The 26,145-nt window shown below is 38.5% G+C and overlaps 1 protein-coding gene across 22 annotated transcripts in view; it reads left to right on the plus strand.

Moving 5' to 3' along the window:
* The window catches only part of CAMTA1 (calmodulin binding transcription activator 1), a 954,794-nt gene that overhangs the window by 19,873 nt on the left and 908,776 nt on the right, over nucleotides 1-26,145 (plus strand). For 19 of the 22 annotated variants that reach the window (XR_004275913.1, XR_004275912.1, XR_004275911.1 and 16 more), the window contains exons 2-3: nucleotides 14,606-14,675; nucleotides 19,536-19,654. Coding sequence is in view for 17 of the 22 variants with exons in the window: in XM_032301111.1 (XP_032157002.1) it covers nucleotides 14,606-14,675; nucleotides 19,536-19,654 (189 nt within the window). In the remaining 5 variants the exon portion in view is untranslated. The remainder of the gene's footprint in view (nucleotides 1-14,605; nucleotides 14,676-19,535; nucleotides 19,655-26,145) is intronic. The other 3 variants (XM_032301106.1, XM_032301118.1, XM_032301113.1) reach the window with 1 other exon arrangement.

Genomic DNA, 26,145 nt, shown 5'->3' on the forward strand with positions numbered 1-26,145 from the left:
ATACCACATTTTTAAAATCCATTCACTAGTTAATGAACATTTGAATTATTCCACTTTTTGGCTGTTATGAAAAATGCTGCTGTGAACATGAGTGTACAGGTTTTTATGTGGACATGTTTGCATTTCTCTTGGAAAGATACCTAGGAGTGAAATTGTGGTATTTTATGTTAACTCTGTTTAACTTTTTGAGGAAGTGTTTTCAAACTTCCAAAGTGGCTAAATCATATTACATTCCCACCAGCAAGCATGAGAGTTCTAATTTCTCCACATTCTTGCAAACACTTGTTACTGTCCATCTTTTGATTATAACCGTTCTTGTAGATGGGAAGTGGTACATTATTGTGGTTTTGATTTGCATTTCCCTGGTGACTAATGATGTTGAGCATCTGTTCATGTGGTTATTAGCCATTTGTATGTCTGCTTTGGCAAATGTCTATTCAAATCCTCTTCCTTTTTTTTTATTGAGACCGAGTTTCGTTCTTGTGCAATGGTGTGATCTTGGCTCACTGCAACCTCTGTCTCCCCGGATCAATCAATTCTCCTGCCTCAGCCTCCTGAATAGCTGGGATTATAGGCGCGTACCACCATGCCCACCTAATTTTTTGTATTTTTAGTAGAAACAGGATTTCACCATGTTAGCCAGGCTGGTCTCAAACTCCTGACCTCAGGTGATCCGCCTGCCTCGGCCTCCCAAAGTGCTGGGATTACAGGTGTGAGCCACTGTGCCTGGCCATCTGTAGTTAATTTTTTTTTTATACAGTGTCAGGTAGGCTTTCAGCTTCATTCTTTTGCATGTGGATATTCAGTTGTCCTTGCCCATTTGTTGAAAAGACCATTCTTTCCTCATTGAAGTGTCTTGGCACTCTTTTTGAAAATCAACTGACTATAAATCTGTGGGTTTATTTTTGGAGTCTTAATTCTGTTCCATTGATCTATGTGTCTATCTTTATGCCATCACCACAGTGTCTTGATTCTGTAGCTTTGTAGTAAGTTTTGAAATCAGGAACTGTCAGTCCTTCGACTCTGTTCTTCTTTTTCAAGATTGTTTTGGCTGTGCTAGGTCCCTTGTATTTCCATATGAATATTAGGATCAGCTTGTTAGTTTCCACAAAAGAGGCAACTGGGTATGGGGATTATATTCAATGTATGGATCTGTTTGGGGAGTTTAAATTCATTTTATGGATTTGCTGTATGCTTAGGAACTCCTGGCTAACTCAGACACCCAAGCATCTTGCCTTAAAAACATACACTTTTGGCCGGATGCAGTGGCTCACACCTGTAGTCCCAGCACTTTGGGAGGCCAAGGTGGGTTGTTCTGAAGGTCAGGAGATCGAGACCATCCTGGCCAACACGGTGACACCCCATCTCTACTAAAAATGCAAAAAAGAAATTAGGTTGGGCACAGTGGCTCATGCCTGTAATCCTAGCACTTTGGGAGGCCAAGATGGGCAGATCATCTGAGGTCAGGAGTTCAAGACCAGCCTGGCTAACGTGGAGAAGCCCCATTTCTACTGAAAATACAAAAAAAGTAGCTTGGTGTGGTGGTGCGCACTTGTAATCCCAGCTACTCGTGAGGCTGAGGGGCAGGAGAATCACTTGAACCCAGCAGGTGGAGGTTGCAGTGAGCTGAGATCGTGCCACTGTACTCCGGCTTGGGCAACAAGAGCAAAACTCCGTCTCAAAAAACAAAACAAACAAACAAAAAAACCAAAAAAGAAATTAGCTGGACGTTGTGGCATGTGCCAGTAATCGCAGATACTTGGGAGGCTGAGGCAGGAGAATCGCTTGAACCAGGGAGTAGGAGGTTGCAGTGAGCAGAGATCGTACCACTGCACTCCAGCCTGGCAACAGAGCAAGACCCATCTCAAAAAAAAAAAAAAATGCAATTTTGTTTTAATTTATTAATGTAGTAGGCTGCCTTGGTGAAATACTGTAATTCACTGTTAGACTGTAATTGGACTTTTCAGGTTCCAGGAGAGCAAACAGCTCTTCCACATAGCCTGTAGGTTGGCTTCCTGTAGTATTTTTTTTTTTTTATATGAAAGCTTGCTGATGCCTTGCATGTTTTAAAAATAATGTGGTATTCTGATTAATACACATTCTGGTTAATAGAGAACTAGCAGATTACATATATGAATAATTATCAAAGAATTAGAATATGTTACAATCAAATTGTGACATTAAAATTCATATAATTGTTATTATTACTGGAGGGATCAGAAGATGTTTTAGGATCTTATGGTCCTGCAGGGGCCATGTGAACATGAGTTATGGTTATACTTTCAAGTCACTTCATTTACTCAACAAATAGCAAAGTGCCTATCTGTGCCAGGCACAAGGAAGGACAGACCCAGTCTCTGTCCTTACGGAGCTAAGGGGGAGACCGACATTAATCAAGATGCCATGTGAAATTACAGCTGGGACTCAATGCTGTGAAAGTGTGTGCAATATGTCATAAAGGGATTTGACTAATCTTTGAGATTGGGGGAGGCTTCTTGAGAGCTCTGGAGGAAAATGGGAATTAATTGTGGGAAGAATTAAGGATAACAGTTCCAGGTAATTGGATGAGTTTGATGGTGAGTTGTGTGGAGATCCGCTGGTTATAGTCTGTTTATCACCTTTAGGAAAGAGTATCTCGAGACTTGGCTCTGGTTTTGACCCTGTCCCTTAAATGCCTTGTGACTGAGTAGGTAATCTTTCTGAGCTTGTTCACATACTGTTTTTTAAATTTCTATAGCCATTTTTCTTTACAGATACTTACATGAAAATGTACAGAAATCTAGGCTTTTGGTTGATTGTTTTTGCATAATTCAAAAATAATTATTTCTTTGTGACCTTCCATGGTTAGCTATTTAGAACTGCAGTAGTGGTAAATTGATTACTTTTCTGAACATCTTTCCTAGACTTTGAAATTAGGAGTCACTTCTGTTTACATATACTTCAGAAGCCTGTAGGGGACAGAGTCTGTAGTGACATAAGTCTATAGGGAAGCAGATATGGATGTAACTGATTCAAGACAGGTCATAATGCTTTAATAAGGCTCTGTAAGGGAAGATGGAAAGACTTCCGGGAGGAGGTAGAATTTGACCTGAAATCATTGACAGGCAAACATGGTAGGTAGAGGAGCAATTCCAAGCAGAGGAAATGGAACACAGGCAGAGAGCCAGATGAGTACAGGGAGTGGGTTGAATTCATGTGCATATGGGTAAGTAAGCCTGGGGAGTAGGTAGGGGTCATGTTGTTAGGAGCCTGAAAAGTCAGACCAAAGAATCTGGATTTAATTCTCTGCTCAGGAGAGGCTTTTAGAATTTTTTTTAGTAAGGAATGAAATCGATTGGATAAAGTCGATTCTCCTGAAAGGTGCTGATAAGGGCCACCTAGTTACCTCTCCACCTTCCTCTCTACAGTCATGTTACATTTTTTAGACTCTGATTGTACCAAGGTCCCACAGTGTCTGGTGGTTTTAGGCCTCGCACATTGCTGTTGCCTTGATTTAGAAGTTGTACCTGACTCCGGAACGCAGGCACACACACTTACCCATGTCTTGTTGACTTTCTATGTCCTCTGTTTCAGCTTAAATGAGACTTCCAGTAGGAGATGCCTTCTTGACCTTGGTGCTCTTTTCAGATTGGATTGGATGCCCTTCCTGTGTGCACCGTAGCACTACATGGTTTTCATAGGCATGGTACATTTTAGTTTACATTGGAGTTGCTTGTTTACTTCTTTCTCAGTTAGGTATGCATTTCTAGAGGTTAGAGGCTTGAGTACCTAGGCTTAGTAAATGCTCGTTAGCTGAATGAATGAATGAGCAAAGAGTGGACTGGAGTTCGGAAAAAATCACTTCTAGCAAGAGTTGTCTAGCAAGGTGAGGAAAGAGCTAGCATGGCTGAGGAGTGTGTGTGCCACACAGACATATAATTTTGTGAGTGATTGAATGTGGGCCTTGAGGGAAGGTGACTCCTAGGTTTTAAACCACAACTGGGCGTTTAGTGAGGCCAGATTGAGATAGGGAAGACAAGGCAGGTATATTTTGGGGAGAATTGCTGCAAAGGTACCGCTCTTTTTAAGACATCATTGGGTAGCTTTAGAATGTGGGTAGCTATACAATGTGACATTGGAGATGTGGGTCAAAGCTTAGGGAGTCATTCATATCACCCTGCGTCTTTTTTCTTCATTGCGCTTCGAGAGGACAAGGAAGCCTTGGTGCTGGAGTCCTTAGAGGTCAGCCTCCTGGGCATGGGGCAGGGAGAGAAGGGCTATGAGGAGGTCTGGAGGCACAGATGCAGCGGCAGCAGCACAGACCCTAGGAGAGTGGAAGCGTCATGGGAGCAGTAGTCTTGTCTTTCTGCTAATTGCTACATCTTGTTGCCCAGACAGTACCTTTTGGTTGAATGAATGAATGAATGAATCAATTCAAAACAATTAGAAGTCACAGTCCTGAGTGAGATTGCCAGTGGAGCAGAGAAGGGGCCTGAGGGCAGAAATATGATGGATGCTTACATTTTAGTGTCAGCAGAGGGGAGAGAACCAGTAGAGGCTGAGAAAGAATAGTCAGAGAGGTAGTAGAACAAGCAGAATATGAATTCAGGGATGCTGAGAGCGGAGGATTGAGAGGAGGTTGACAGCTGTAATGCTGCAGAGTTGAGTAGACTGAAGACTAAGGAAAGTTATTGGTTTTTGTCAATTTGATAATGAGAGAATAAAGGAGTAGAGATAGGGTAGATGATTATTTCAGAATCCTGGTGGCAGATACAGAATATTGGTAGAAATGGTGGTGAAGTGATTGAACCAGTCCAAGCTGAGAGAAGAAACCACTGTGGCCTGATGGTCAGTGGGTGTATTAGTTATCTATTGCTGCTGTAACAAATAATCACAAACCCAGTGGCTTTAAACAGTCCAGGGTGGGATATCCTGGTTCCCGGTTCCCGTGGGTCAGGCGTTGGGGCAGAGCAGGGCTGAGTCTGCTGCTTTGGGACTGCCGAGCTGCAGTCGAGGTGCTGGCCATTACTGGGCTCACCTTGGAAATCTCTGGTAGGAAAGGATCCACTTCCAGGCTCTCTTGGTCATTTGAAGGCTCTTTTCTTTGGGCTATTGGGCTGAGGACTCAGCTTCTCACCAGCTGTTGACCTGAGGCTGCCCTTAGTTCCTGCCCCATGGGCCTCTCCAACACAACACCTTGCTTTGTCAGAGCCAGGAGGGACAGTCTTTAGCAAGACAGAAGTGACAGTCTGCCCATTACGTTTTCCATGGTGTGCTGGTTGGAAGGACTGGCTAGGTCCAGCCCACACTCCGGGGGAGGAGGTTACACAAAGATGTTAACATCAAGAGGTGGGGATTGTGGGAGGTCCATCATAAAGTTTGTCCTCCACTGTATGGGGGGATAATGGGATTAGAAGGCATTATAACATTTCTTCGGATGAGGCTCTGTAGGATGCAGATGGAAGAATGGGAGCTTTCAGAGGTGGAAGTTTTGGAAGTGAAGTTCTAGTTAAAAGTTGGGATAGTCATGTGGTGATGCTTCTCAGGAGGCCTTCCGTGCCCTTTGTCTTCATGTGCCTTCTATGTACTCCCTCCTGTTAGACAAATGAACATTCTTTGTTGTAATTGCCACTAATAAACCCATCTGCCTGGCTAAAATAGAAGTATTTACCAGCGAATTCCTGGTCGGTGGAGGTGTCTGCCCTCTTGCCTTATGGTTTTTTTGAGGATCGAATGAGGTAATTCATAAGAAGTGTTTTATAGACTGCAAAGTGATATGCAAACAAAAGGTATTAAACTGTGCTGCCTTTTTCTCTATGTTAAGTAGAACACATGGAATTTAACTTAGATTTTCCTTAATAACCTTGGGTTCATTATGTTGTATGTAGCTTATTAAATTGGGCTTTATTTAATACTGTGATTTGGGTTTTTTTGAGTAGAATTTTCCTTTTATGATAAATGACCCCAAACTACTACACCTTTCAAATCCTTGTGTCCAATTTTTATTGCTTAAAAAAATCTCTCCTTGCTGTTTCCTGTTACTCTTTTGCTTCTGTGTGTCAGTTTTCAGCTATATTTTTTTTCCCCTCTGATTTGTTGCTTCTGATTTTCTCTGGGCTTGGCAACCTGATAATTAAGCATACTAGAACTGTGAATAGTTTTATAGTGATGAAGTAATGTGGGTCGGAGAACCGCTTCTTACAGTAGAGTACATGAGCTTTTGTGCATGGACTTCGTAAAATTCTTTTTTGGCCTTCAGAGTGTTCTTGGCTTCCTTCCTAGTTCTGGCTCTGGCTGTGTTCGGATTAAGGGAGGTTCCCAGATAGCCGACCTCCATTCCAGGGCTGTGGCTGCTATTTTCTGGGCGTCTGGCTCGTTGCTCTGTTATGAGAAACAGTGCCATTCTCTCCTTTGGTTTTGATGAAGTTTTAGTTCTTTGGGCAGTAGAAAGTAGTGATAGGTGATGGTGGTCTGTGGTTCATGGACCAAAAAATGTTTGAGAGGTATGGAGGATCTTTAGACAGGTCAGGTTAGGTGTATGTGGTGGTAGCATTCTGTTCCACTGCTCTCCTCTCCTTTAGGATGTCTCCCTCCCAGCCAACCTGCTTGGTGTTCCTCTGTGGGAGCATTTGCTTTCCCTTTCTCTCAGGGCAACTTACTTTTTCCGGCCTAACTTTTGCAGCGTTGCTTTGTGGAGAAGCATTGCTGCATTATTAGGGAGAGAACCGTGTGTTCTTGTAGAAGTCACACTGTAGTGTAGGGAGACCTGGCCGGGTTCTCATTCTGCTCTGTCTCAGCCTGTAGCCTTTGCCCAATGCCTGTACCCATGTCTTGGTGTCTCCATTTCTAGAATAGGCTTAATGTGTGCTTTGTTATCTTTTAGGATCAAAGTAAAATTTTATATATGAAAATGCTTGTTATACATACATAATATTGAATAGAATGCTTAGTTTGTTGGGTTGATTTTGTTGATATTTTACAATGCTCTCTCTGAGGAGTTAAACACAATTAGTATTAGTAACAATAAGTACAACTAAAACAATATTTTAAATTTCATACAGTTTTTTTCTTACTGAATGTATTCTATCAGAATCTATTTGTACAAATATGGACATTTAATAAGTGCTCTTTGGTAATTTTCAGACTGTTGAGTATACTGGCTTCCAAGCCAAATTAAATTTATGAAAATTCTAATGATACCGTGATTCATATCTATAAAGAATAATTTTTTAAAAAATTGTGAAATTGCTTTAAACATGCTTTACATGCATCTCTGGTAATAGAGAATCAAATAATCTCATTTCTTAGGCCATAAATCAGGCTTGATATATTGTAATATTAGTTCCTGTGTCAGCCTCATAGAACTTCAGCTGTTTTGTAGTCTGTTCAAGCTAGTTGTTTGCTTTTGAACTCAATTCTAGGTGTTGAACTCAATTTGAGAGCCTAAAATGGTTTGTGCCCCAATTACCTTAGAGGTTACTGTTTCATTTTTTTATTTAGCCTGCCCCAGGAGTAGGAAGTCGGCTACCTACCAGACTTTTTCCTTTTAACTTGACTGTATAATTTTTGTTTCTATCCCATAGGGGAGTTGTGAGGGTTATTATAGTATAGTAGCACTTAATGGTATATTTTAAACTTCTTGAAAAGTAATATGTGAGCACAAAATATTTTTGTACTGTAGCACATAATTTTTCCCCACACTAACCTTTTGTGGTTCAGAAAAGAATAAAGTTACTTGGGTTTGGGTGCATGTTGAATTGCTCGTCTCATAAAATTGTTAACCTGATTTTAGGGAGTGTCTCCAAAGCATGTCTTTTGACAGACCTTGTGCTGTTTTTTATTTATTACCCTTGTGTTCTAGCCCCCAATTTTAGTTTGATTTTCTTGGTATCTGTGAAAACGGTTGAGTATTTTCCCATTCTTCTTAGGTTTTTTTTTTTTTTAAGCAGGTTTAAAATAGCTTTTGTCATATTGCTTGATTTCTTGAATGAATAGAGGGATATGATTGCTTTCTTTAAAAATATGTGCAACATTGATGGACTGAGAGTCATATCTACAGTTTTTTCTTTACAAAATTTTTTTTTTAGAGATGGTGTCCTTCTCTATTGTCCAGTCTGGAGTGCAGTGGCACAGTCACAGCTCACTGCAGCCTTAAACTCCTGGGCTCAAACAGTCCTCCCTCAGCCTCCTGAGTAGTTGGGGCTACAGGTTCGAGCCACTGCTTGTTCAGTCTTTTGCTTTTGTTTCAGTGGCACAGTACCAAGGCACAGCAAACCAAAGTGACCAAGAGGATGAGTGACCAAGGCAACTCGGTGACCTTAGAGGAAGAGATGTGCTTGAAAAAGAAGGCTTTTTGTAAACGACACCACCATGACCAGGACAAGAGATACGACCATTCTTTTTCCTTTCCATAAACTTTGGGAAGGTTATTAATTTATGAATTCTACAAGTAATTTTAGCTTGTGTTATGTACCAGACGTTGTAATAAGTATTACCGGAGTTACTGGGAAGAACAAGCCAGACATCCTTTCAAGAATGCATTTGATAAAATCTCATTTCAAGTATGTTAGGAAAATATTTATTGGAGAAGGAAAACTCATAGATTGGTTTTAGATCCTGAATGGCCTTAGGGATTGAAAATGGAGTTGTAGGTTAGCAGAAGACATTTCTGAAAGGAGTGACTGTTTTGTAAAAAAAAAGCAGTTGACAGAAGATACTGTGGCAGAGACAGCTAGCTGATCCCTTTCTCCTCCTCTTCCTGGGCATTTTCCAGTCCCCCTTGCAATCATGACCAAATTCTAGCCAGTGGGGTGAGAGCAACGTAGTATGCCACTTCCAGACGTGGCCCCTAAAACTTTTGGGGCATGAGTATCATGCCCTTTCCTTATCTGGCTTGATGCAGAGGGCCTAATGACCCAGAAAGTCTTCTGCCACGGGTGGATGGAGCACAGGCAGCAGAACCACTGCTTGGAGAACAGTCTGCCCATCAGGAACACCTGTTTTGGATTTTACCTGGGCAAGAAGTGAATATTTATGGCGTTTGAGATATTATACAGTTAGCCTCCCTAACTATCTAGGCACAGTGTCTAGGATGCTAAGCAAAACTAGTGAGCATAGTAAAGGTACTAAGAGTTTTGGGCTTGGCTTGAATTCTGTGGAGACCTAAATATTATTTGTCTTTATTTCAAAGACTGGTAAAGACAGTTTTCATTATGCTGTGTCTCTGTTCCAAAGCCTGTAATCACTTCTTACTATGTAGCATCTTGTTTCATTAATCCATCTTCCAAAAACTCTAATGTATGTATATATTATACATATATAATGAAGTGCCCATGTGTGACGTCCTGATCTAGGTTCTCTGAATGGAGACAAAATGAATAAAACATAGTCCATGGCTTCAGAGAGTTTCTGCTTGATACCCAGGTACTTAGTGAATTTCCATACTGCTATCATCTGTCCCTTGTTTTAACCTTTTAAGTCATATATTATTTTTTCATTGCCTTTTTTTTTTATTGCATTTTAGGTTTTGGGGTACATGTGAAGAACATGCAAGGTTGTTGCATAGGTACACACATGGCAGTGTGATTTGCTGCCCTCTTCCCCATCACCTATATCTGGCATTTCTTCCCATGCTATCTCTCCCCTTTTCATTACCTTAAGTATTGTTTCAATTAGATAGTGTTCTTTTGAAAACAGAGCATATGTATTATAGAGCTCTGCATCTCTCCTCTTGGGTATTTCTATATATATATATTTTTGAGACAGGGTGTCACTCTGTCGCCTAGGCTGTAGTGCAGTATGCTCTCATGGCTCACTGCAACCTCAATCTCCCAGGTTCAAGCGATCCTCCTGCCTCAGCCTTCCTTGTAGTTGGGACTATGGGTACACAGCACCACACCTGGCTAATATTTTAATATTTTGTAGAGACAGTCTCGCCATGTTGCCCAGGCTGGTCTTGAACTCCTGGGCTTAAGCAGTCCTCTCGCCTTGGCCTCCCAAAGTGTTGGGACTACAGGTGTGAGCCACCATGCCCAGCCTTCTTGGGCACTTCTAGCAGAAATGGGCCCTATGCTTGAGTAACCATCCCCAGAGTTTCTTTTAATTATCTTCATGGACGTTCTGGTATAGTTTTGTATTATAGTATGTACTAACAGGTGAAAGTAGTTTTTTAGTCTTCTAGGAATTAGTGGAATTAATGTGATTGAGGAATGTTAGGACGGTAAAGATCTTTTATAGATCTTTTATCTAATTCCTGGTCTTTTAGGCTGAACACCTAGTTTCACATACTCAAGGTGTGGCCGTTAATTGCAGTATGGGCATCACCTGGGGGTGGAATCGCAGGCCTCCCTCAGACCTGTGAATCAGAACCTGCATTAAAAGAAGATCCTAAGATCACCCACATGCACAAAGTTTGGAGAAGTTCTACTCAAGATCGACTACCCATTTGACTCTTGAGAAAACTGGGAAAGTCAGAGAGTTGCCCAGAGTCACACAACTGTTTATTTCAGTGGTTCCCAACTTCGGATACATCTTGGGATTACTTGGGGACCTTTAAAAAAATACTGGGGCTTGGGTCCCATCTCCAGACATTCTGACTTAATTGCTCTGGGTGTCAGAGTTTTGGAGATCTCACTAGATAACTAGCTAAGGCTGAGGACCATTGATTTGGTTAATGATGGAATACAGGTTTCTTGATGCTCTAATCAAGTATTCCCTTCACTCCACCAGGGCTATACATTCAGAAACAATGAAAAATATCCTACCAAGTTTTTACAGTAATGCACCACTCCATTTCATTTTCTTTATAGCATTTACCCCTATTGGAGAGTATCCCATTTACCATCTGCTTTCCCTCCACTGGAATGTACCTCCAGGAGGACAGGACCTTTGTCTGTCCTGTTCATTGCTGTGTCCCAGCTCCTAAACAGTGTCTGGCACATGTTAGGTGCTCCTTTAATAGTTGTAGAACAAATGGAAGGAGCTACCATAAAGAAGGATGTGTTCTGTGAGAGGAAAACACAGGCCACTCCAAAGGCCCCACCAGGACTGCCTAACCCTGTGGGCGAGAGGCTTCCTGAAGTGTGAGGGGTCTGAGTTGAAGAGTCAGCAGGGAGGCACTTGAAGACGTTTCTCAGGAAGGACTCGAACCCAGATCTTTCTGACTTGAAGGCTTGTGCTTTTCCATTCCACTGTTATCCTGTGGACAGAGTGGCTCACTGATTTGCTCAGACTCCTCAGCAGTAGTAGTGGCCTGGGACACCACCACCGTGGCTCTGCAGGTGCTTAAGACCAGCATGCCTCCCTCTGTGGCATAGCCACCCCAGCATTGCAAACAGGCACTTAGAGGGAGATCAGAACACTGTGAAAGCTCCTGGCCCAGTATCTGGCACAGGGCATCTAATACAAGGTAGCCATTTCTTATGTAAGTTTTTTTGTGCTCTGGCTTACTTGTTTTGAGAACCTATGGTTTTCCAAGATAGAATGACTTGATTTCAGTTTTGACTTAACGTTTCTTTCCTAGTGAACTGTGGAGACTTTATTATGCAGTGCTGTGGAGAAAGCGTGATTGGTTTTTGTCTGTGATATTTCTGTGAAATATGTTATTTTAGTGCCCTATTCTTCCTGTTATTTCATATATTCTGTCACTGATTTACTTATTGTCAGACTTTGAAGTTGGATATAAAAATCCTTTTTTATGAAGCTTCTCATTAGTGTGTCCCACTGAACCTAAGTGACCATTGTTAAGATATCTCAAATGGTAATCATATCATCAGTTTTTGATAATAGGAAGCCAGGAAGTGTTAAGCCTTGAATGTAAGACATTATTTTTAATGGCATAAAATTTCAAATTTTAATTCAGAAACTAAATTAAAATGAGATGTTGTATTCATGCGATTAGTGGGCTGTTGCTGGCGACTCTTGCAAATGTTACAAGAAGTCAGTGTGCTGCTGACATCTCCCCTTTTGGAAATCTTCCCATCAGCCACTTTTCCTAATGTACGATAATTCTATGCTCACAGTCATAGGTAGAAAGTAATGTTTAATTTTCCAAAGGATACATGAAATCTGAGCCTTGTCTAGTTTATAGGTGAATCCTTGGACATGGCTATTACCACAGATGATATCATAGTAAACTACTTTTTTTGTTTTTGTGTCAGGGTCTCACTCTGTCACCCAAGCTACAATCAGTGGCACTGTCATGGCTCATGTCTGGCTCAAATTCCTGGGCTCAAGTGATCCTCCCACCACTGTCTCCCAGGTAGTTGGCAATTGGTTAAATCAAACAGGAGAGAGAAACAGTCCTAGAACAAGAATTTTATAGAAATAGAAAAGAAAGAATTAAGGAGCTCATGGTTATCCTGGTAGCTAGGAGTCACATTGTAGTGAAGGACTTTATATGGACGCTGAAAATTGACTTCTGAAGCACTTGATCATGGACATAAGGGAGAGGAAAATTAAAAATTTGTGGAAGTCAACATTAGTCAGATTTCAACACTTTTGGCATAAAAAACTCAGGTGTGGTGGCTCATGCCTGTAATCCTAGCATTTTGGAAGGCCAAGGCCAGTGAATCATTGGAGGTCAGGAATTCGAGACCAGCCTAGCCAATATGTTGAAACCCCATCTCTACTAAAAATACAAAACTTAGCCAGGCGTGGTGGCGGGCGCCTGTAGTTCCAGCTACTTGGGAGGCTGAGGCAGGAGAATTGCTTGAACCTGGGAGGCGGAGGTTGCAGTGAGCTAAGATTGTGCCCCTGTACTCCAGCCTGGGCAACAGAGTGAGACTCTGTCTCAAAACAAAAACAGAAACACCAACAACAGATAAATAACTCAGGCAATCCTGTTTGTTCTTAGAAAACATTAACATGGTTAAAGATCATCCTCATTAACTGTGGTAACAATAGTGTTTGTATTTGGGTGGTGCTTTTGAACTAAAAGGGCTTGGGTATGTGTTATCTAACCCCGCTTCCTGCCTGAGAGATAGGAGAGAGAAGTATCTACTCCCTCTTTTTGGATGAGATAATATAGAGAGGTTGAATTACTTTCCCAAGGACGGCTAATAAGTGGTAGAACTGAACTCTTTATATTTTATTTTATTTTAGTTAATTTTTTGAGACAGGGTTTCACTCTGTCATCCAGGCTGGAGTGCAGTGGCGTGATCATGGCTCACTGCAGCCTCGAATTCCCGGGTTCCAGCAATCTTCCTACCTTAGCCCTCCAGGTATCTGGGACCACAGGTGTGTGCCACCATGCCCAGCTTATTTTTGTATTTTTGGTAGAGATGAGGTTTTACCATGTTACCTAGGCTGGTCTTTAACTCCTAAGCTCAAGTAATCCACCCGCCTTGGCTGCCCAAAGTGCTGGGGTTACAGGCATGAGCCACTGAATTATTTATTATTATTATTTTTAAAGATGTGGCCTTGCTCTGTTGCCCAGGCTGGAGTGTAGTGGTGTTATCATGGTTCACTGCAGCCTTAAAACTCCTAGGCTCAGGTGATCTTCCTACCACAGTGTCCTGAGTAGCTGAGACCATAGGCACAAGCCACCATGCCTGGTAGGTTTTTAAATATAAAATGTTGAGGGTGGTTGTTGAACTTGTAACCTATCTTTGGTTTTCTAAGTGTATAAATATGTGGTTTATAATGTAGGATGAATAATCTAAAATTTTATTTAATACTGCAACCAAACAAAAAAGATATTTTTAGGACTGAAAATAATTGGCTATCAAGATTTAAACCATTTCCTCTTCTTTTTTTTTTTTTTTAAGTTACTTCTGTGTAGGTTTTTATGTGAAATCTTTAATTTTATCTGAGTGAAGCAGCCAGAGAGAGACCTTGTTTCTTTCTTGTTGACTTCCCCTTGACTGACTTCACATGCTATAATACTAGTTGGCACTCTTCACGTTTTTTTGGATGAGATGGGTGTTGGGTTTGTTGTTGGGAAATGGTTAATAATATTGTTGGTGTTGACTGAGCTTCAAAATGAATGTGACATTGGTTCTTCTTGGCAAAAATTTATTCTATGTACAGCACACTTACTTCCCATTAAAAAAATTACACAGTTAATGCATGTTCACCAGCATAGACCTTTTCTCACACATGTATCTTAAATTTTGAAACAGCCTTAAGTTTGCAGTGCAAAGAATGTTTTCCCCCTGAGCCATTTGAGGATAAGTTGCTGATGTGATGTTCTGTCACCCTCGAATACTCGATCATGTATTTCCTACAAACAAGAACATTCTCCTCAATAACCATAAGATAGCAATCAGAAGCAGGAAGTTGACACTGAAACATGCCTACTCCCCAGTTCTTCAGTCCTGTTCCTGTTTTGCCAGTTGATCCAGCAATGGCCTCTGTAGAAAAATATCTAATCAGAACCTTGGATCATAACGGATTGTATCTTCAGTCTCTTAATACAGAACAGTTCTTAGTCTTTTTTGACTTTCATGACCTTGACATTCTTGAGGATTGCAGGCCAGTCATTTTGTGGAATGTTCCTCAATTTCGATTTGTCTGATGTTTCCTCATGATTAGATTCAGGTTTTGCATCTTGGCAGGAATATCACAGAAGAGCCAGATTATATCTTTTTGAAAGATTAGTTTTACATTTTATTTTCTGTTTCCTTAGAGCGTTTCCCAAAGTGTATTCTGCGGAACTAGCACCTACTGTGTTCTCAACACCGTGCCACCTATAGAAGGTAGGATTTGAAAAAGCTTTTGACTTACAGGAAGGGGTGGGCTTGACAGTGAGAGTAATTATCATCTAGTGCAGTGGAAACAGCCTTCAGCCCAGACTCAGAAGACCTGGGTTCTGCACTTAACTGCTGTGTGATCTTAGATGAGTTACTTAATCCTTCTGGGGTAGCAAAAAGAATTCTGTCTTCATAAAGTTTCTGTGGGGATTAAAAAAGGCAAAAGATTTAATCACACAGAGAAGTGAAAGCACTTTGCAAATGTTTGATACTAATACAACAGTTCTATAATTCTGGTGTCCAATACCAGGTGACTTAGAGTAGGAGCAGTGTGGTATTGTGGGAAAAGCCACAGGCCATGTTTGAATCCCAGTTGATCCACTCAGTAGCTGTGATCTTGGGCAAATTAATCTGAGCCTCACGTTCCTCCTCTGTAAAATGGGGGTAATTAAGCCCTTGTGTTTTATTGTGAGGATTAAATGAAAGAGTGCAATGTAAGATCCTTTCTGGGTGCCTGATACACAGTAGAGTCCCACAGATGTTTACTCCCTGATAAATAATGGAAAATAGATTTACTTCATCATGTGTACCTCCAGTTGGAATTGAATGAAGTAGAGCAGGAGAGAATGCCCCCAAACCCAACTTGAAGTGATGAATTGCAGGACTTCTGTGCCCCCACTTTATCTGTCCCCTCTTACATATTTTTAGATTGAAAATGTAAATGTAGATTAATAGTGAGAAGTTTATTGAACCTGAGTTAGGAGTTGACTTAAACTTGGACCTGAGATTTGGTAATTTGATCTATAGGAAAAAGGTAAATCTGGGCTGCCTAAAAATAGAAACGGTAAGATTTGATGATCACACAACTCTAAGAACAGGAAGGGGATTGTTAAATAGCGAAACTAATTATATTTTTCTACTTAAAAAGCTGTTAGTTTCTGTTTTTTAACCTTTTAAAAATCTTTTGGAGAATTACTACTGGGCTTAATGCACTTTGGAGACTTTGGAAAAGAATAATGCAAAAGAAAAATGCAAACTCAGATCAATGTTTGGCACATAGTGCTTAATTAATATTTATTTGGATATATGGTGATTTGAAGGTCTTAGATTAGTAATGGCAGTATTTGCTGCTGTGAGCATTATGCTGACTTGAATATAACAATATGTGTTTATGTTTTCCTCAGTCAGTTCCTATCCTACTAATTAAATCTAAGCACATAATAATTAGAGCTAAACAGAGAATTGTAGAGCTTCCTTTTGATTTTACTACTCATGTTGTTGATCAAAGATATTCCCAATAAGATTTAGCAGTTTGATACACTGTTACACCGAACTGTTTGAACAGTTTGGTCGAGAGTTTGAAAGATAATTGTAATCAACTTGATTAACAGTGTTCGTCATTATTCATAGAACCAAAATTATTTAATTTTTATTAATTATGAATCAAAGTAAGATGAATGTATCATTTCTAGGTTAGTTCATATAGTTAGAATTTACCTTGGCAGAAGTCACAGAATTTTCAAAGGAAAAGGTCAGATACATTTCTTTGGATTTAAGTAAAGGATTTGGCAATATGAATCTTAGTTTTTTGAAACAAAACATGAAAACAATAATTCTGCTTTTTGTCTAAACGAATGAGCATTTTTGTGCATTTTGGGAAGTTTTACTTATAGTATAACTTGTAGGTTGACAAAAAGGATGGTTCATTCTCTAGAATTACAGCTGTCAGCCAAGCAAATCATCTGTCAATTTCAAGAGCCTCACTAGTTATTTTTTTTTATTGTGAAGTTGGTTGGAAAATTATTTCGTAAAGTCTAATATCATGTATATTTTGTTAGATAATGATAATGAAATGTTTTACTGTCATTTGGTTGACACTCCCACTTTTCAGTGTCAAAGTTTAACTATTTGTATTGAGTACTGAATGATGCAGTTGAAACCAGCGTATGCCTTAGTTTTATTGTTCACTCAAGATACTATTATTAGGATTTAAAAACTGGCACGTGTTTAGTTATTTTATCCTTTTAGTTATCCTAAACACATTAAAAAGCAAGTTTTAGTTGAAAAACACATTTTATATAGTAGAGCCATGTGAACAGTTCTTTTCCAGTATAAAATCAGTATCTCTTTATCCCACTTCACCTGTAGAAACACTGAAATTTAAAAATATGAGTTTTAACATTTTGCCTATTTGAAATTCTACTAACTCTTTTCTCAATATTAAACTTGCAATTCTTATAATGTAATAGGAAAATTGACCCATTGTTACGTTTCTTAAAAACATCCAATTTATATTCAATGTGAACCTAAAATTCTGGAAATGGTATAGTTTAAAAACTGATTAAGGGGACCCATTGGCCAGTCATATTCCTATTCCTTGTGATTCCATGGCCACACCCCCATGTAAACTGTAATGTTTAGAAACTAGATTGAGAGGGTGCTTACACAGCCCTGTTCCTTTTCCTCGTTGGGCACATTTACCATTGCCTGATTTGGTATCAGAGTGGAAGACTGAAGCCTTTTCTATAGCAGTTAATTGTGCTATTGAGAAGAGTACCTTTACTACACACATAAGCAATGCACACATGCACACACGCATGCACGCACGCACGCACGCATTTTATATACCACACGGTAACTGGGTTCCTCAAAGAGGCTAAAAGAACAGAAAATTAACATCAGATTGTGATCACAAACATAGAAGCTGTGGCTTAATATTCTGCTCATAAATGTTCAGAATTGTACTTTAAGCTGATAACTTTCTTAGAGATATGACTATTCATATACAGTTCAGAGCAAGCTCACCCATTGAGCAACTAGTATAGTGCTGTTTTCAAAAAAGGTACCTGTAAATGTTGAATATTTGAATTGAATATAGATTTTAGAATTTCACCTCTATTTTCAGAATTGTACGTATCATGGGGGATTTTTAAAAATGAGAATAAAACTACTTTAGGGGAAGAGAGAAGGGAGGTAAAGGCTCATGTGATTTGGTATTCTCTGCTTTAAAGTTTTGTGGCCCATGGCACCTCCCTCGGGAGGATGAAGGGCAGGGAGCATGCATAAGCACGTAAAATTACCAAGGTTTTATAGTGTGTAATTAATACAGAACTTTCTGTGAACTTTCTTTTAGTTGAACAGTTTCTTTTTGGTTTCATAGCAAGATTTTTGAAAAGTTTAGTCTTATTTTCCTATTAAATTAAAAATTTGAGGTTCTAAAAAGCAGTCAGTTTTTAGATTTTTAAAGTTTTTATACTGCTTATAGAAATAGAGGACTGGTATTATAATTCAATTGGTTATGTAGTTCATGGACCAAAAAAGATTTAGTACGCTAAAACTCTCCTAAGTTCATCTCTATAAAATCTTTCTATATGATGTAGTAAATTTTTTAGACTTTATTTCTATGCCCAGTATTTTCCTTTTAAGATCTTTTCTTTGGGAAGAAATGTGTTAATCAGATGAAGAATGTTTGGAGGGGATTTTGTAACCTTAGACAAAATTTTTTATTCTTTGATGTTTTTTACCTGTTTGAAAAGATAGGCTGTATTAAACAGTTATAGGAAATAACTGGAAAAAGTCATTGTTGCATTTCACTTTTAAGATTATTAACCAATTCCTATATACTTACATAAGGTTGCTTAATTGTAAGGCATATTAACTTAATTTAATGACAGTAAATTTTATAGGGATTTGTGTCTGGAGAAGAATCAGAGTTAATCTAATCTTATTAATTTGGGAAAACTAAAAATATTAAGTAACTTACCCAAGGTCACACAATTGAAAGTAGCAGAACTGGGCCAGATCTTGGACTCTTGACTCCGAGTTCAGTGTTACAAAGCCTTATTCTATCAGGAAAAGTTGTTTCAACTGTGACTTACTGGAGCAAATTAAGTCCTTCATGTTTATGTGTTGCTCCTTAGTACCTGGTTCTGTGTTACACTCTTCGTATATTGGGGGTCTTATTTAGCATGAAAAAAACTGGAATGAATAATTTGAAACTTTGACCTAAATGTGCCAAAGCTTGCAAGAAATTTTGAGCCAGGCAAAGGAACTTTGTTTATAGGAGTGAAATAATAAATGACATATAAGTAAATAAATGAGTGAAGTAAATGTTATGTAAAGGAAATGATTTCTTGTAGAAAGCATCAGGTAGACTGATTATTAGGTAGTCAGACATACCATCTAGTCTGAAAGTAATTAATTTTTCTCTAACTCATTTAGAAGAGTTACATTTTGATGAAACACATTAATTATGTAGATATGTATATGTAAATCAAGTTAATTAAAATGATGTTTTTATGTTCAGGCCTAGAAAGGCTAGCTTCTGTATTACCTGGGTAGCTAACTGCAGACTTAAAGCTTTTATATTTATAAGATTTGTGATTTCCTTTTTGAAAGGCTAAATCTCATGTATAGTCTAGAGGATGAAGTAGTATTTACGAACAAAATAGTCATATATTACTATAATTCTTCTTACCTAAGAAACTTAACATTTTTTCAACTGCTTAATAAAAGATTTTTGGGTTTTGTGAGGTTAATTTTATAATTTTTATGTGCTTCATGGAAACATGGGGAAAGAACCTTTAAAAATAACATTCTGGTTATGGGCAGCTACTGGGATTTTCCCTATTCACTCACATGTCATGGAGCACAAGCCCGATCCTATTTTAAAACCTCTTGACCAGATTCCTGCTGCCATCTATCTGATAAATGTGTAAATGAGTATTACTAAGAGGAATAGTGGGGCCTCTGATGCTCTTGGTCTCACATTGACTAAGCTGAGCTGCTATTTCTGACCTTGCCAGTGTACTTTAAAGGAGATTTTCTCTATTATTTTCTCTAAATTTATTGTTTTCTTCTTTATAGATGATCATGGGAACAGCAATAGTAGTCATGTAAAAATCTTTTTACCGAAAAAGCTGCTTGAATGTCTGCCGAAATGTTCAAGTTTACCAAAAGAGAGGCACCGTTGGAACACTAACGAGGTAGATAAGTTTCTTTTTTTAAGGGTATAATTATTTTAAGGGCAAATTTTTTAGGCTGTTTTGCATAATCCTACTTTATATTAGCTTTAAATTTAAAATACTGACTTAGGAAATTGTAAATGAGATTATTTAATATGGATTTGATAGAAACCAACCAACATGTTTTTTGATCTTTCTCTGATCTGCTTAATTTGCATTGAAAGATATAAAATGTGCATGTTGACTTAACTAAATTAGCATGAGTTTCTATTTTCTTGCATTTTGGTGTCTTGTATTTAGTGGTTAATTCTGCCTGCATGCCAGTTAAACATTAGTTCTTATGTCTCATAAATTAATAAATATACAGTCCCAGTGTTCCACAGAATGTGTAGTATCTTGGCAATGTGAATTTCTATAGAGTTGGAAAGGGCAGGCTTCATATGACTGAGATGGCTTTTCATCCTTTCTAATGAAGAAAATTTGCTTAATGCTAAGAATTTTTATTAAGAATGAAGGCTGAAAAAAAAAAGAATGAAGGCTGTACAGTAGATCATGTATTTGGCATCCAATTAGAAAGTAGATTTATGAAGTAGAATGAACAAATGTTCATCATCTTGGATGATGTTTCCTTTTTTGGTAAATTTTATTCTAGGTGTCTTACTGTTAGGAGTAGATTGCTTTGTCATCTTTTTTTATTTTGAAATCTGAATATTTCAGTTTAAGGTAATGCCCATTTAGTGTGGTGATGAGAATTGGGTATATGGCTATCAATTTGGGAGTTATCATTCCTTTAATTCAAATGGCTGAAGTTGCTGGTTTTTCAAGTTGGTCTAAATCCATTTGTGTGCCTGGCTCAACATTGATGTCCAAGTTAAGGCAAGGTAGCACTCTTCCCTTATTGGATACTCAGTTCTGTTAAAAGACGCAAGAAGAAAACAGTGCTGCCTGTTGAGCTTTATTTTTTAAAGATTCTTTGGCGCTACTTTCTGATTCAGAACGCTTTTGTTTTGCATGGTGAGAGGTTATATGGATGAATCTCTTTCCTTATCACAGGTTAGATTTAAATACTTACTGGAACCTTACAGCTTTGTTACCTTGTCTCAACTGATCGTAAAATTCTTTGAAGTTCTGTAAGTTTTGATCATTTGCATAACTTACATTTTCCCCCTCAGACAGAATGCTTTTGCTTTGACAAACATTTGCTAGTTTAGAGGCCTGCTGTTTAATCAGTTATTTATTAACTATTTCAGACATTTTTAGACATGAAAATTAAGTAAATATGCTGGAAATTAGTCTTAATCATAGATTGTTACTCTATCAGGAAAATAGTATTTTATAATTTGGAAGCCATTTAATAAGTCAGAACTTATGAATTATTTAAAAACTCAATGTATTTCTTTGAAACATAGATTTGATACCATATTATTATATATATTAGCTCTAGTGTACTTATAAATGTAACCCAACCCATAATAAGTGCGTATTTTTCAGTATTGTATTTCTTGTAGACTTGGCAGTTAATTTATTTTTTCCCATGGGCCTATGTCTTGTGGCAGTTGATTTTAATGATGATTTGACATTATATTTGAAACTAGAAATTGCTTAGTGAATTAAAATCAGTGGCCTTAAGAGTCTTATAAAACTGGATGTAGCAATGTTAGGAATTTAGTTGGTAAATTTTTTCAATCAGTGGCTTCAAAACTTTTTGAAACTTTTCAGCATAACCCTTCAACTTTCACATATTTATTTACCTCTAAATTATTTACATGTTACGCTCTACTAGTATATTAGATACATTTTAAAGCATCCACTAAAGAATTTTTATAGAGGATGAGATTAAAAGAAAAAAATGAGACGTTGTTCTTTATTGTTTTTCTGGACCTCAGTCCACGTACTCCCTTGGAGACCATAGGCTACCATAGTTAACATTACAGAGAGGAAAATGCATCCCTTTCTCTGACTGGTAAAATGCAAAATTTGATGATCTAGATGGGAAAATGTGGTTGGTCTGTGTAAGCTGTCACTCATGCTGAAATCTAGGTAGCGTGTATGTTCCGAAGGGTGCGGGCTGCAGAAGGTGGCACAGCTGATGGGCAAAGCCACACATTACCTTTTCCCTTAGGACGGGCTGTTCTTTCAGTTAATTGTCAGCTCAGCTGACAAAAACTCTTAAGAGAGAACTCAATTTACAGGTTGACTAATTTCTCCGTAGAGGACCTTACCTTTTTTCTTGTTTTATTTTTTGGCTTTGGAAAAATAGGGGAATATTAAGTGTGACCCAGAAGACTTACCTTACAAATTGTTAATCTGCAGTGTGTTATGTGGCAATGATAACCTGTCATTATTGTTATTATTATTTTTAACTTGCTTGGATAATAGGAGGAATGAAACAATCAGTGTTGTTATGAAAGCACTTCTTTGCTCTAGCTGGGATTGGCATTTTCTTACATCCTTCAGCCTGCTGCCCTTCATGTTGACTTGAAAACCTAAGGGAAATGTAGTTCAGTGGACTTGTTTCTCACTGGAGCTTCGTGGTCCTATGTAATGCCAAATCATGTTTAGTCAAAATTGCCTGTGAAATCCCTTGACTTGCTCATAAAATGTGGTCAAACTGCCCTTATTAAGAGGGCAATTTTGCTTCCAGAGTTGGAATAGATTTCTGTGTTTGGTTGAGGACCACATGAAGTATTTAGAAGCTGTGTTGTACAAAAACTCTATTTTTTAGATCCCACTTAAGGGGCTCACACTGGAAGAGGCGTGTGGGAATGCGCGCAGTTGAGAGCACAGTAGATTTGTGTTTTCCATCTCACTCTCTGCACAGCATATGTTCACAAAGTAAGACTGGTGGCTGGAGCTGCCTGTATGAAATGTCAACTGTCATCTTTCTCTGTTTTCCATGTTCATGAGCGCTCGCGCTTGCACGCGCGCGCTCTCTCTCTCTCTTTCTGTCTCTCTCTCTCTCTCCCGCTGCTGGATGTGTACAGTTGAATTGCTGGATATAATGTGACTTCTTCATACTAATAAGGAATTGCTTTACTCAGACCTGTGTTTAAGTATTTGTGGTTGTTTGAGAAAACCTTTTATACTGTGTGTGTATGTGTGTGCGCACGCGTGCGTTTGTGTTGTGAATGGGATTGTGCCCATTCCATCCTGCCATTTATGGAGCACCGGTTCTTGACTAGCGACTGGATACCTTATATCATTATTTGTAAGCCTTATAACGATATTGCAAGGTGGGTAACATTTTCTTTTAGAGATCAGGGAGTGTAGGTAGAAAGTATTTATTTTTTGGTCAGGATAGCATACTTGATAGAGCCTGTCTCTGAGCATAATTTCTTCTGTATTGCTTGTTAATTCTTTGGAACTTTCATTCTGTTGTTTACTGTCCAGGCTTTTAATCAAAGGCCTACAAACCTAAACTACAGCAAGTCTATTCTGTAATGTACTTTTTTTTTTTTTCTTTGAGACAAGAGTCTCACTTTGTCGCCCAGGCTGGAGTGCAGTGGTATGATCTCGGCTCTCTGCAACCTCCACCTCCCAGGTTCAAGTGATTCCTGTGCCTTAGCCTCCTGAGTGGCTGGGATTACAAGGCATGCGCCACCATGCCTGGCTAATTTTTGTATTTTATAATTTTGTAGAGATAGGGTTTCACCATGTTGGCCAGGCCGATCATGAACTCCTCATCTCAGGTGATCCACCCCCTTCAGCCTCCCAAAGTGCAGGGATTATAGGCCTGAGCCACTGTGCCTGGCCTGTAATGTAGTTTTGAATTAAGAAGAGTTAATATAGGATTAGTATTGTGGGTTCATATGCAAATGTTTGGTGAAGCTGAAAGTCACTAAAAGGAAGAGTCTAAGGAGAGAGATCTTTGGGCCTACTTAAGCTACTTTTAACCTTTTCTAACCCATTTGAATACCTAAAATCCTCTCCCTTCTTGGATGTTATTTGCAATTACAGAATAAATTAAATGTTATATCTAAAACCAAATCAATTTTAGATTATGCTCCCTCAACCGCAAACTCCATTCCTCAGGTTGTGAAGATGATGGAGTGAAGGTGATGATAAGCGCACTAATTATTGAAGCTAGCATTTCTTGAATATCTTTTGTATGCTAGGCACTACTGGGTCCTTTACATGAATAATCACATTTAATCTTTGAATTAATCCTATGTGGTAGATTATTTGACTGTCCTCATAGATGAGGAAGCCTTGGATATGTTAACTAATGTACCGGGAGTCAGAGCCGGGAAGTGGGGGACAGGGGAGTTCAGCCCCTGCAGCCCGGTTTTGAGTCCCATAGTCCCTGGTTTGGTCCCGTAGGGCAAGACCAAGGTGACTTTTCCAAGATCTTGTAGCTATTTAGTGACTTCTAATCCCTTTGTTTTATAGAATTGTTTGGCTTCTGGATCTGATTGTAAAATGTAACAAACAATATGTTTTTGGATTTTTGTAGAAATTGGCAGACACTCATTTCTTAAGAAAGTAGTTTTGATTCCTTTTTTTAAAAAATCTTCTTGTATTTTGATAGTTTTAATTCTTAATAATGACTATTAGGATGTGGACTATGGATAATGAAAAAAACTATATTAAAAATAGAAATTTTGTTTTGTATCTGTGTGTAACTTGAGCATTAGGCCTGACTTGTATATTTAGGGCAGGGGAGAAAGAATGTATTAAACATAGAGCACATTCATTAAAGAACCAGCTATTGTTTCATAATCAGTTTGGTGTTCACATTTTCATCAGGTGAACTACTATAAGTTTTCTGCATTTTAAGTTAGTATTTTTAAGGCCCAGCGCCAGAAATAATTATGCTAATGCTACTGTCTGAATTCACAAATGACTACTTCATAATTACGTATATTAGTACTCCATATATGTTGTCCAGACTGAAAATTCGTTTGTTTAGTCATTAATTAGCTGTTTGACTTAAAATATAACTACTGCATTCCCTAGTCTCTGGATCTAGATTTCACTTGGCATTCTTCCAAAGCCAAACTAATGCAGCACCATGAACCTTTTATAATGAAAATGTTCTCCCCAAATATGTTCAAATCACTTTTGTGCATTACTATTTTTGAACTAATGTTCTTTTTTTGTTTTTCCTGTAATACAGAGTTTCTCTAGAGTAAGCAAACAAAATAGAATTCTAGTTTGTACTGATCCTTTAAGAAAGTTTCATCAGATGTTTTTAGTAGGTGGTAGCTTTAGAGTGTCACATTAAATGCATTTTTTAATGGTAAAAATATCTATGTAGAGAGTAGTATAGGTTGATACATTCTAAGCCACACCAAAGAGTCTGCAGGAGAAAAAACAAAATTGAGTATAATTATAATGCTTTTTATAGGAGGAAACTTACCCTTTAAAGTACTTTTCCCCCAACTCTTTACTTTTAGGTGAGAAAAATGGACTTTAAGACTGTAAGAATTATTAAATATTTTATTTCAACTATTTTAACATCATGTCACTTTTTTTTTTTTTTTTTTTTGGAGACAGGGTCTCACTCTGTCACCCAGGCTGGAGTGCAGTGGCACAATCTCAGCTCACTGCAACCTCCGCCTCCTGGGCTCAAGCAGTCCTCTCATGTCAGCCTCTTGAGTAACTGGGATTATAGGTGCCTGCCACCACACCTGGCTAATTTTTTGTAGAGACAGCATTTCACCATGTTGCCAAGGCTGGTCCAAACAACTGAGCTCAAGCAATCTGCCTGCCTTGGCTTCCCAAAGTGCTGGGATTATAGGTGTGAGCCACTGTGCCTGGCTACCTTACCTTTTTTTTTTTTTTTTTTTTTTATTTCGTTAATCGGTTTTTAAAAATTTCTTTAATCAGTTTTTTGGTGTCGGTACATAATCTTGAGTGTTGTGTTTAAAATTTTTTTTTCTTTGTATAACTTTGTAGATGTTAGGTTTAGGGTTGTACTTTTTCGCTGATTAGTTTTTCTGGTGTATTCACATGTTATTTCTTTGAAATACAGACACACATTTTTGGGGAGTCATTTAAGACTCTTCAGACTTCCTAAATGTGAGCTAAGCTGAAAAGCACCAGTACTGTAATCATAAAGACAGGTGAGATATTTCAGGTTTGATGACTTGGAAAGTCAGTTAACCTTTAGGTAGGGCTTGGTTTTGTTTAGCTTTTGGCAGGACAGTGGTTTGAATGGTCCCAGATCTTTTTGTTCCAGGCAGGGCTTTTCTGATTAAATTGCAGATATGAAAATGCAGACATAACACAGAGAGCCAAGTTTTAAGAGTGACATTATTTGATTTTTAAGCACAGTATATGGTACGATGCTTCAAATTAAATGTGATACTTTTGTAGTAGTTGGGTTAAATATAGTTCTTCTGTTCACCTTGCTAGTATGAAGTGAGATACAGGAAACTGAAACCCAGGTAGGCACAAGCCTGTGGATCAGACAGCCTGTGTCAAGTGTGCAGTGTCTCAGTAGCAGCGGCATTCCATGGGATATATTGAAAAACTGGGGAGGAATGTCGTTCCACATAGGTGAGGGGCGA

This window comes from Sapajus apella, unplaced genomic scaffold (genome assembly GCF_009761245.1).
Source record: "Sapajus apella isolate SASKATOON/1434 unplaced genomic scaffold, GSC_monkey_1.0 scaffold43, whole genome shotgun sequence".
In the NCBI taxonomy this organism is placed as follows: domain Eukaryota; kingdom Metazoa; phylum Chordata; class Mammalia; order Primates; family Cebidae; genus Sapajus; species Sapajus apella.